Source organism: Rattus norvegicus, chromosome 2 (genome assembly GCF_021556685.1).
Source record: "Rattus norvegicus strain SHRSP/BbbUtx chromosome 2, alternate assembly SHRSP_T2T, whole genome shotgun sequence".
NCBI lineage: Eukaryota > Metazoa > Chordata > Mammalia > Rodentia > Muridae > Rattus > Rattus norvegicus.
Genome location: NC_141535.1, coordinates 51,544,129 through 51,557,362, shown reverse-complemented (window position 1 = coordinate 51,557,362; position 13,234 = coordinate 51,544,129). Strand labels below are relative to the sequence as shown.

Sequence of the window (13,234 nt, the reverse complement as noted above, 5' to 3'; positions counted from 1 at the left end):
TTTTCACAACTTATTCAAAGAACTCCCAGTACTTTGCTAATGCGAGCTCATTACTCACACCCAACTGTGGCAGATGATGAACGGATTTGTCATGTAGCACAAGATTTTTATAAGCAAATCTATACTGAGACTCTGAAATTAGACTGGAGAGCCAAGGCACAGGGGTAAAAAACAAGAAGGGATCAAGAAGGAAGCTTGCTGTTTTCCTCATTACCATCTTCGTCTACTTCAGCTGCTATAGCAACAGCCACATGCTGGGCAAAGCATGTACAACAGAAAAACAGTTGTAAAATAGGAGGTTGGAAGACTGAGATCAAGATGCCAACGTGTTCATATTATTCCAGTGGTCATCTTGCAGGTGGCAGAGTACCACTGTTATATCCTCGTATTATGGGAAAGATAAAAGCCTTACTATGGAAAACCCAATGTCATAAACTATCATCATTTGAGGCTTAGATATTCAACATATAAAATTAGGGGAGTGGGCAAACAATGTTCAAAAACTGAGTGAGTTTTAAGATAGGCATCACCAAAAATGATGAGATGAAATGATATGACTCATACTAATGATGTTTTTAAATAGCTTACACATGTAAGAGAGACAGGCAGGCATTTCTGCACTTGAAAATTCAGCTATACACAAATTTTAAAAGTACACAATTATACTGTCATTCATTAAAATTAAAGAATTGTTTTAATGCCGTAGAATGTTTATAAAATAATCCTCCCAGCTGTGCATTGTGATACATAATTGTATTCCTAGAACTTTGCATTCAGACACAAGAACCACAATTTGGCTCCGCAGTTATCTGATGACTAGCTTCAACTACATGAGATCCTGTCTTAAAACAACAACCCTAAAAACAAACAAAACAACCACTTGAGAACTACATTCAAAAATGTTTCAAAGTTAGATTTGATGCCACGTGTTTACCTAGTAAAAATTATATATTAGGCCTGGCATTAAATATAAAGGTATCAACATTAATAGCTAGCATAATATTTATTAAATTTGCACTATTAGAAGAAACAACTGTATGTGGTCAGTGATTACCTTAATGACCCGCAATGGACATAAAACACTTACAACGCCACAGAAGTGTCTTCTGGACAGGAGAGGTCTCGGCATCTTCTGTCTTAAAGAATAGAGCTGGACTATTTGGTCTTAAGGTAGGGAGGTTAGTTCAAAATTAGAAAACAAGTTTAGAAGGTTTACGTTTGAATTTCTTGGACCATATGCTCCCTTTATTTTTTTCTGTAGTTCAATTTCTCATTAGATTTGTGCTGGTTTCTTTTTTTTTAAATGAAAGCACAGCTTAAATAGGGAACAACTGAATGTGCTACTTGAATGCTCCTTGAGTGTTGGGCCTTGAAAGAAGAAAATTTAATGGCTGAAAGTGTAGTCAAGTTGAAATATACCCACATAATCACTCATCTCTTATGAGTCCACTCACAGTGCCAGAATCTTAGTGTTGATGACTATTGACCAGTTTGCTTCAGTTCCATGGTTTATTTTTTTTTTAAAGAGAGGTCTTAATCTCAGAAAATCCTTAATTTAGCACTTGAGAGTAGTAAAAAAAAATTGAATAGATTGAATGCTATGAGAACACCGGGAGTGAAGTACTAAGCAGATATATAAAAATATTACACTTGAGACATATCTTACACACAGGATGAGCAGACTGAAAAGATGAGATTCATTAAAAAGCTAATTCATATCCATATGTTGGTATATATTCTGTCTGCTGGTTCCTCTACGAGCTTCAGAGAAAGCCATGCTTTCTTCTACCCTCTGAGGTCTGCATACTAACTTTGGAGGGGGAATAAAACCTTCCATCAGTTTGTCATCAACAGAAATTGATTTAATGGCATAATGTTAGCCTATTATTGAAAAACATAGAATTTAAATAACACAAACTATATATATATGTATACATATACATATATATATCAAAAGAGTATTGACAATCGAAACATTAACATATTTTCCAAATAGAGGAGAAAAATACATTTTAAAAATTCAAGGAAAGTTCTATTCTAAGGCAAACCGTAACTAGTCAGGCTTATTTCAGCTTGCTATAGAACCACTCGCTTCAGTAAAAAGCATCCCCTTCCTCAATTATTGATAGATATGAAAACTTAGGAACTTCAGAATATATGTTGCACAAATAGGGATGAGTGAAAATTACACTTTAAGAAAGTATCCTTGACTTATAGGGATTTTAGAAAAAATGGGACTAAAATTTAGCTTTTATCACTAAGTTAAAAGGATGCAAATATGGTTCCTTCCATGAATACAGAAGCATCTATATTTATGGGGACTTATAAAGCTTTCTTCTTCTCTACAAAATTAGCTTTGTGCTAATTTTTGATACAGATACTATTACTTCAAAATAAAATGCCATAATGGTCATCATGATTTTCCTAAGTGTATCAGGCATTGGGATTTGGTTCTTTATGTGTGCTGGCTGATTCATTTATAAATGAGTTTTAAAGTAACAGAACTGTGGAATTAGAATGTAGGTTTACCTTTGTTTTCTCTCTAATTGTTGAGAACATGAGACAGAAACTTATCTGGAAACTTTAGGGTACAGGCTTTGAAGGCTAGCAAGCAATTCTGTTCCCAGTCTTGGACAGAAACTGCTACTGTCCTTGGTCCTTGGCAGTTCTGTTTTTCTAGAGGTCACCAACGATAGATGGATTGAAAGGGCACAGGTTTCTTGTGACCTTTTTCTTTTACTTTTCAGGACATAGCGACATTGACTAACAGTTCATATCCTAAACGATTTTTTGGGTCTCAACACTTTGAGGGGGCAGTGCTAGGTAGCTAGAGAAGCATTAATAAGCCTAGAGGCTATTCAGACCCCACCACATGGTCAGTTAAGTCACCCTCTGCAATTCCTGGTAACAGTAGATGAAAAGCTTCAGAAACGGCTCTCTTAAGGATTTAAAATAATCTGAATAAGTGGGGATATCATAGTTTGGTTGAGACCGATAAAGGGAAAGCTACTATCTTTTCGTTAAAAGAAGGGAAATTAAAGCTTGGTGGACGTATGTTATTCTGAGCTATACTAAAGATTAAGACATTGCATAGTATTGTCTTCCCTTGCAAAGTTAATCCAACTAGACTTGTCTGTCACTCATAAGGCCAGGAGACTACCCCAAGGAAAGTTGCTTTACCTAAAGACATTACAGGATGTTGGAGGAATAATTATAACCTCAACGATGAGTTTTCAGAGAAAAACTGGGCTTTCTGTAATGAACACAGCAACTGTACAAAAAGCCCATGAGATACAAAGGTCAGAGCAGTGGATGCTACGAATGTCTTATAGAGGATCATGCACTGTGTGGACCTGTTCTTGGTGAGTTTTCTCCTCAGTTTTCTAGACCACTCCTAATTTGGTAGTGCTTACTTACTTGATTGCTTTCTTATTTTCTTTCTTTCTTCCTTCCTTCTTTCTTTCTTAAATAATCTATCTCTTTCCCTGACCCTCTGGTCATTCTCACTCTCTCAATCTTGCTCCCATTATGAAACGTTGCCTTCATCTCAGCACATGTCCAGTTTCTTAAGTTTTAATTGAAAGGCTTATCTCCCCCTTCTCTATCCATCTCCTTCCCCTATTCCCTCAAAATCTCCTATAAGATTTACTGTTTGTTGTCGTCCTTGTTCTTTTTCTCTCAATCTCTGAACATGCTCTTTCAGTTTCTACCTGAATCTAAGTTCATTTGGTACCAGGACTAAGAACCCACAAAAATGAGCTATGGTTTATTTGTAAATAGGCCAAGTCCTTCACAAAGAGGTTTCAGAGCCGTCTTCCCAGCATTGAAGCAATCGCTTCACTTAGCCTGGAGCAAAGGGTTTAAGAAAGTGTTTCAAAAGCAAACGACAAGAAAAATACGAATTGCTTTGTCACTTACTAGACTCCTTAGCAAATGAAGGTGGTCACTTGAAGGAATAAAATGGCGACCTCACCATCAACAGGTTCCTTACACCCTCTTCAAAAAGAGCACAACTTTTTAAAAAGAACGCAATAGAGGAACGATGGAATAAACTACAGAGATTTTAGTCCTCTGAGGCCTCATGACTGGTCCCAGTTTTGGGGTTTACTAGTGTTCCGTTTTGAATTATTTGCTTTGTTTTGTTTTGTTTTGTTTGTTTCATCCTGTTTTTGTAAGTTTCAAAATGCCACGTGGAAGAGTCAGAGGGTGGCCTGGGAGGGGGATAAAATCTGGAGTAAAAAAAATGAATAATAAAATAATAAAATAATAAAAACAATTAATAATAATAATAATAATAATAATAATATCACTTGAACGCTATCTGGATCACTGTATTCTTGAAAGTAAAATTTCTAAAGATATATGTTTCCACAGTAAGGAGCTAAAATCAGATTATGTCTTCCAGTTTGTAGCAGACTGTCAGACACTACATAGCAGGACTGAAGAATCATTACAGGAAATATTTCCTTCATGAGTATATTGTTTCTTTTTACCATGACATTAGGACCAATGGATCACACACTGGCTGTGGAACGTGAGATGACCTCATTTTGGCGTGGGAAACTAAACACCGCAAAGAAGTGATTTAATGACAGAGCTCATAACAATAAATACGTTATTCTGGGAATACAGAAAATTTTCTTTAAGTCACAAAATTTTGGTGCAGAGATATATAATTTCACATTTTAATGATGAATGGAGTGGTTTTACCTATTCTCCAGAATTTTAACACTATAATTAATTTAATGAAGACTAGATAGGGCATTAGAAGAGATTTCAAAAGAACCTTTCCAAATGACAACATTAAAGGATAATTGGCATCTTTGAAGAGAAAGAGAAGCCTGTGCAAATGTTCCATCTCTATCCGAGAGGATAATCATGGTCCTCTGGAGCAGAGGTCCCACAGTCAGAACTCACAGAAGGCTGAGATCTGTTTCATGTATACAGCCAGATTAACACCATGATATGACCTCCAGTTCCTTTATGTGTTATTTAGAGATTCATCTATCCATTTTATTAGCGTTTGCTAAGAAATATTGAGTTTCATTTCAAAATATCATAAATATATATATAATATGCTATGATCATTTTCACTTCCCTATTACTATTCACTGTTCCTCTGTGAATATTACTTATGTTCCCCTTCCTCTGCTTCAAAACTCTCCTTTCCCTTTAAGTATTATCTCTATTGTTTTATTATTTATTTCTCTGCCTTTATTATTCACACACACACACTCACACACACACATACACGTAGCTTGCAGAGTCCATCCACTATTGTTCATATATATGTATTAATTTAGTGCTGTTTTTACATATGTACGTATGAACGTACATATGTATGTATCTTTATTAACCCACATCCGATAGAGGGTTAATATCCAAAATATATAAAGAACACAAGAAGTTAACCTCAGAAAAACCCCAAACAACCCAATCGAAAAATGGGCTATAGAAGTAAACAGAGAATTCACAACAGAGGAATCTCAAATGGCCACAAAGCACTTTAAGAAATGTTCAAAGTCCTTAATCATCAGGGAAATGTATTTTTACAGGGAATGTGTTTTTAGCACTGACTGTATGGTAGTCAAGGAGGGGTAGCCCAATTAGGAGGCTTATCTCTCAGGAAGACTAATTCTCCTACTCTCTGTAATCACTAGTTTCTTGTAGCTCTTCATTTAGGGATGGGTCCTCATTAGATTTCTTCCATTCAAATTTGCTTATCAATTGCTGTCATTTTTCAGGTCTTGTTTAGACTACCATGGTGTTAGCATTTCATAAGTGCAGGTTTCCTGTCCTATATGAGGCACAGCAAGGAACATTATGGTGCAAAGTAATTTGGCACCAGCATACAGTAATATAATTGGGCTTAAGACTCATTCAATCAGAACAACTTCATGTCTAGTACTCTAAACCTGGTGAACTAGCAATGCCTGGGGACGCCACAGAAATCTAGAGCATTTCCTCCTTTCCTAAACCATTGTAATCTAGCTGCATTCTAGGTACTTGTTCTAATGTCTGCAGGTAAGTATAACTCTCACCCCTCCTCAAAGAAGCTTCCTTTATTATTATTTTCTTCTGGAGATCATTACAGAAAGCCACACCTGCTCAAAATACCAAGAACAATGAGGTACCCACTCATCCCCAGTAGATACATCTAAAACACTACCCCTACAACTAAGGCTCAGGAAACTTCTTGGAAAAGGGGCAGAAAGATTATAAAAGTCAGAGGACTTGGATGTTTGTGGAGAGACTTTAATATCCTCACTTGTAAAGGGAACTTTAAGATTATAGAGTTTATCTCCAAAGAGGAATCTGGGAGCTCTTTTTCCCTACCTGCCAGCCAGTTTCTCCCATAGCTTACTCTTTGAGTATCACCACCTCACCACCAAGCTGACTGAAACAGTGAAAGCAAATACCATAGGGCCTATTTTTATGCCTATCATCACTACTCAGTTGGAAGCCATTACTCCCAATTGCCTACATTCTAATTTCTTCCATGGCTGTTGGGGACGGGAGACATTTCTTATATTCCCTGTTTTAAGTTTCCTAAAGCATTTTTCTTCATTGCTAATAAATCAGCTTATAGTTTTAGGAACTTCTGACTTTATTTAGGCAATCACAAGTTAAAAATTAGATAATCGCAGGATGTTTGATCTCCTGTACTCAGTCCAGTATCTCTATCGCCTATACGTTTGCCCGATAGACATCAAGCACCTGCTCCTTGCTCATTTACTCAGAACTTTTACTGATGATAACACTGAATAAGGTTGTAGATGAATCATACTAACCAAATTTACACAGTGAAGAATGGGTAAGCTGAATAAACATTATATCTGTGGTATAAAGAAATTGAATAAATATGTAATAACCTAGCGTAAATGAATCCTCGCTTCCAATGCTTTCGTTAGAGAATTCTATAACACGGTGACGGAAGCAGTGAAACCGATTCTTCAAAGTAATTTTTCAGAAAATAGGAACAGAGAGAGAAGCTGTTCACAAATCCATTTTGTGAACTGTGCATTAGCACTATTTAAAGCCCAGGCAATACATTAAGGGGTAGAAAAGAGAAGAGTAATATCTCTTATAAAAATTCATTAATCATAAAACCATAATCACAGTAAATGTGATCAACTACAGAACAAGTTAATGGATGAAAGGAAAATATCCTCTATTTTATTTAGAATGTAAAAACCCATAACAATAAATAAAGATATTTATTCTAGATCGCACAGTAAAAAAAAATGGGCAAAGTAGATATTTTATTTATTATTTAAAATAATTATGGTGACTACTCTCAATATAAGCAATATACCTAAATGTTTTTTTCAAAACATCTTTCAACTAGTATTATGGTTAATGGCAAAAATGTAGATAGTTTCTTCCCAAGTAAGTATCATGATAATAGTAGTCCTCATTTCTCTCTAGCTTAACCCAATGCTGGTAATGTCTTCTAGTGAAAAAAGACAGTAAAAAGAAATTTTCATGTATGTCAATTGGGAAGGCAGAAAAAATTTATCTTCATGGAGAAATCAAGATTGCCCATGAAGAAAAAACAAAGAATTAGTAACATAGCTTCTATAGCTAAAATGAGACTGTATCCAGGTCATTTCCTAAAAAGTAAATGTCAAAGCCCACATTTTCCTTCATCATTGCATTTTACAATTGAAATTGGAGGTTCAATTTAATCATAACAGCGATTGCTATGGGCTCTAAAAGAGATAGGACCAGGTAAGCAACATACAGGGCGTTTTATTTTGCTTTCTTTTCCAAGACTAGTGAGATTTGACATTAAAATGAGGGTGTATACAGGACAATGATAATCTGTAAAATGTATGGAATTCTTTAACACAATCTTATATGCAAACTGAGAAGCAATTTATGAGGTCAGAGCATTACTAGGTATGCTAACTAGATTTATGTCAACTTGACACAAACTACAGTCATGTGAAAGTCATTTGAAAAACGTTCCTCTATAAGATCAGGCTGTGGGCAAGCCTGTAGGACATATTTTTATATTTAGTGATTGCATGGGGATGATTCAGTTCACTGTGAGTAGTGACATCCCTGGGCTGGTGGTCCTGGGTTGTATAAGAAAAGAGGCTTAAAAAGTCATGTAGACCAAGCTAGTAAGCAACAGACCTTCATGGCCTGTGTATTAGCTCCTGTCTCCAGCTTCTTGTACGGTATGAGTTCCTGTGGAAATATAAGTTAAAAAACCCTTCCCTCCCTAACTTGTCTATTGAGCCTGGTGTTTCACCACAGCAATAGAAACCCTAAGACACTGGGTGGTATGCAGAGTGTGACAAACAAGTGTAAGTGTGTTACAACTCTGTGGCACAGTGTCACCGAGAGGGCAGGAGAAATAGATGCTAACCTTGGTGCCTTTGGAAGTCCATGAGAGACTGTAAGAATGGAGGTGAAGCACATACATACAACTGTACTCCAGCTTATAAATGTAATTATATATGTATAACTGAGCACACATTTACAAGGGACATGGCATCTTGGCTATTAAATGAACAGTAACAAATACAATAGGGATTGGACTAGATGGTTTCACATGGTAATGGATTAAATTTAAAAATATTGGTAGGAACTCATTTTAGCTTTATACAGATGTAGATGGTCATAGAAAAAAAATATATACATTGACAGAATAGCGTTATCTTTGTACACATACACACACGTGTGTCCATCCACAAGTTGATGTGTACAACCGTGCTTTATTTAGCTAAGAAATGTTGGATATAATGCTAGAAAAGTAGCACGGATATTCTTAGTGACAAAGTCTTGATATAATACACTAGCATCCAACAATTGAATGAAGGACTCTTCGGACACATGGAGAGCTCTCAACTGAAAGAAAAATTTTCACCACGAGCCTTTTGAACACTGAACAGAAAAACAGAACAATCTGAGTGAAGAACAAACCAATAAAACCCCACTTTAAAGGGCACATAGGTGCCATGTGATGGAACTTCTGAACAATGTAAGCCCTAAAATAAAGAAATTCGGTTACATTTCATAGGCAGATATAAGAAGTTAATAAATAAGGAATGGGAGAGAAAAAGTTCTGCAAAGAATAACCCAATTGTGTCAAACACCAACAGTAGTTTGTACAGCTAGTGCTCCACGGGCATTATATGCACAGAGGAGAGCAGAGCTTTATTATCAGGCTCTTCCTCTCAAAACACATTACTACAATCTAATTTGCCAACAAGCAAGTTTCAGGAGGATCTAGGACTGAATATCAAAAAATGCTCAGTTCATGAAGTCTAAGAAGCTTTATCCAGAGCACAAAAGAAAACATTGTTGATCATAATGTTGAGTGTAATTTGGCATTATGGAGGAAATATAAGCCAGGGAGAAGGTAGGAACAGGAAGATTTGGATCAAGTTGAATTTACTTCCTTAAATGATTAACAAAAGTTAATCCTCAACATGATCTAGAAGGTCATACAAATCACCACAAATTATAGCTGTGGTGGACAAAGATTCAAATCACTAAGTCACACAGTAGGAAAAATTATTTTTTATATTGGGCCTGGTCTTCTGTCTCATCACAGTAATCTTCACTGGTAGGCTGAGTTCACCAGAGGTTGAACCCATCCTGACTTAGTATTTGAAGAAACCTCGTTCATGATACTTATAAAGCTGAAGTGTGACAATGCTTGTCAGTTTAACACAAACACATTTCTCCATTCATTTACTTCATTTATTTCTTTACACTCATGTGAGGGGGGATGCATGCAAAGGAGCATGTGTGGTGGTCAGGGGACAGCTTTTTGGGCTCAGTTCTCTGCTTCCACCTTGTGGATTTTAGGGATCCAAGTCACGTCAGCCATCTTGGCCTCAAGTGCCTTTACCTGCTATCCCATCTTGCTGGCCCCACGAATCCAGTCTTAATTATAGTGTACTTTAAAGTCGCCAACTTATTTTTCAGTGTATGTATCACCCAGTCATTTTATAATACGCACACTGCTGAACACATGCATACGCATGAACTTTTCAATGTCCATGTTATAAATAAGCCAGATATTGAGGCTTCTCAGTAATGTAAGCTGCTGCTCAAGCACAGAACAGGCTTCTCTGCTTAGTGCTACAGGGGATGCCATGGATTTTGTCCATTATATGTGAGCAACAATGATGATGGTAACTTTTAGCAAGAAATCTAAAGACCAATTTCTAGACTTTCCCACTTTATTCTCTATAGCCATAAATCCTTAAAAAGTCAAGGAAGAACGTTACTTCTTGTGTATAGTATATTAAAACAAAGGAACACACACACACACACTAAAAAAACAAAAACTCAAAATCTTGAAAGAGCAATATAGGAAACCCCTATAACTGCTAGGGAAAGAGTCAGCCGATACTCTAGGGACTTTTGGAAAAGAAAAAAAATGGGCGCTTTCTGTGTGTTTTCAGCCAGTATTATCTGGTTACACATAAACTGGCTTATACTTAAACCTGAGTGGAACTTGGCACCTTCAAATATAGGTACTGCTTCCTCCAGAACTCAAATAAAAGCTCATCTTAGACATCACCAAACACGCAGTGCCTCCGAAGGCCTCCAGAGAGACATTTCAGAGAAGTTTGATTTGTGTGATCAGAGACCTTGTACTAACCTCCAAAGTAAGAGCCGTCTGTCAACTTCATTTCTTTACTGGACTTGGTGATGACACCAGCCACACCATGCTGGATGAAATACATTTTCTTCCCCACAGCTCCTTCTCGAATGATATAGTCTCCGGGCTGGAACACCTCAAATCTCAGCTTGCTCAGCATGGCCGTCACGAAATTGGGATCCGCGTTAGCAAAGAGAGGCATGGTGGCCACCAGTTTCCGGCAGTTGAAGTTGACTATTTCCTAAAAGTGGCAAGAGTGAGCACACAGGAAGGGAGATCAGTCATAGCTGGGAGAAAACTATACGTTCTCAATTAAAATATGTATAGACAGAATAATGGCTAATTTACACTTGTAAAAAAGATATATAAATTGCAATCCCATATGTTAGCAATGTAATACTTTGTTTTAATTTAAAAAAATTCTTTAAACTTTCACTCGCACACTTAGTGTCTAAGAAAAATACAATTAGTATTCAATAATGTTAATTAAATAATAAGAATATCAATTTTATGACCCTTATATATTATTTTGCATTTGAAATTACAGCTTAAATGTGGCCTCTCAATCTCCTTTTTAAGGTTTTCAATGAAAAATGCAATGTCCCATGAGGACTAGGTCTAGTGTAACTTTCCCTTTGTTTCATGATGCTGAACAACCTACCTGGTACCCCCACCATCAGGATTTATGAAGGGAGGAGAAGACAGATGTACTCAGTTTACATTTTTAAAAACATCATTCACATTAGAGCAAAGGAAGCAGAGAACAGATGTTACCAAAGGCAATCAGTGAAAGATCATGGTGATGAACTCTGATTTCTGCTTGGTGAACACAAACCCCGTATCCAAATCCTACACTGGAGTCTGAATCGGAAGGAGGACATCCCCTTCTCCTGTCTTATTAATTGTCATCTAAACAGCCAGAAGATCTACATGCTTGTCTTGATTTTCCAGATTTCAGCTCAGATTAAAAATATTTGTGTTTCCCTGTGTTAAAATGTAGATATAGGAAATTGTGTTATTACATGTATTGGTATAAACAGTCGTGATGTAATGTTATCATTATGACATTTCTTGGTGGCTGCTTCATAAAAGATGCTAGCATCAAGTGTCTTCCCATGAATGATTATCAAAAACTAGGTTCGTGTTGAATTTGTAATCTTTGAGATGCATAAAAACTAAAGTCACCTCTACAAAGAGGTGAGAGGGATCACATTTGCATGGGGATATTAAACAGATTAGAACATCTGATGTGTCGTCTATGAGACAAGGTTTCTTGTTATTATTTCACAAAATTACTGATACCATCTTGGCATAGGTCACAATGTCTAGGCCTTGAGCAATGGCAATTTGATAGATACACACAACAGAGCATTAGTCGGTCAGAAAAGAGGATGAATTCAGGTCCTTTATGAGAACCAAAGTTATCTGAGATCATTATGCTAGAAGTAACCTAAGGACGGAAAGAAATATGTCACATGAGTTTCCTCAGATGTGGAAAACGAAACAGTTGATTCCATAGAAACTGGGAGAGAAAGGGAGATAAGGAGATGAACTCAGGACACTAAGTTATCTGTCATGAAGAAATTCTTGTGTGCTTATTGCACCATATGATGAGAACAACTACAGAAACAGCAGCAGCAACACCAGCAACAACAACAGCAACAGCCACAGCAACACAGCAACAGCAGGAAAAACAGCAACAGCAAGAACAACAGCAGCAGCAACAGCAGCAACCACCACCACCCTCCATTTCTGAGAGCTAGAATAATATTAATTTTGAGTATTTACGCCATAAAAGATAAATGCTTGAAGAAAATATATTTATCTTGGAGATTGCACATTAGATACAGGTGTAAAACATCCTTCAAACATCTATAATTTGTACATTTTATGCACAAATAAAACCTCAGTTCAATTTAAAATAATTCCAACTGATACTGATAGCACAAAGCCCACTATTTAGGGTCCATATTTCTCAAATGATCTCACGTTTCCCTACAATACTATTGTCAATTTACACAGGAATTCCTTAATTCTGCACAGCTCATCCTGTCACTTAAATGGCATAGACTTGCTGTCTTTTAACTCCATGTTGACTGTTATTTTCCTATGTTATACGTATGGAATATTTACCACTCTGAAACAGACATCTTTTATATGTACAAGATACTTGTTTGCAACAGTGTGTGTTTGACAAAAGCATTCTCAAAGTGTTAACCATTTCCTAACAAGAAGAAAGGAAACTTTTTTAACTTGACTAAAGCCTCTTTCCTTCATCCTTCCCTGGTCTTCCGTCGTTCCTCTTCCTTTCCCTTTCCACCCTTTTTTCTTTCCTTCCTTCTTTTCTTCCCTTTTCATTAATACAGACACATGTTTAAGTAGCGCTCACTTGGAGCTGAACACTGTTACAGATTGATACCTTAGTCTCCAGTACAAGCTGAAATAATAAAACCTGCCATAGATATAGTTCATGACCGTTATCTATTCATCATTTGGATGTGGTTAACGTTGACCAAATTTCACATTTAGTATCACACTCTTATCTTTGTTATTTATTTAGTTTCTGACTAGAGCTGAATTTTTCATTTATTTTTTCCCTCCCACTCT

The 13,234-nt window shown here is 36.5% G+C and overlaps 1 protein-coding gene across 1 annotated transcript in view; it reads right to left on the bottom strand.

Moving 5' to 3' along the window:
• Window positions 1-13,234, bottom strand: part of Hcn1 (hyperpolarization-activated cyclic nucleotide-gated potassium channel 1) — a 398,847-nt gene that overhangs the window by 41,699 nt on the left and 343,914 nt on the right. Inside the window, 1 exon segment of the mRNA NM_053375.2 lies at window positions 10,628-10,868. Within this exon segment, the coding sequence (NP_445827.2) occupies window positions 10,628-10,868 (241 nt within the window).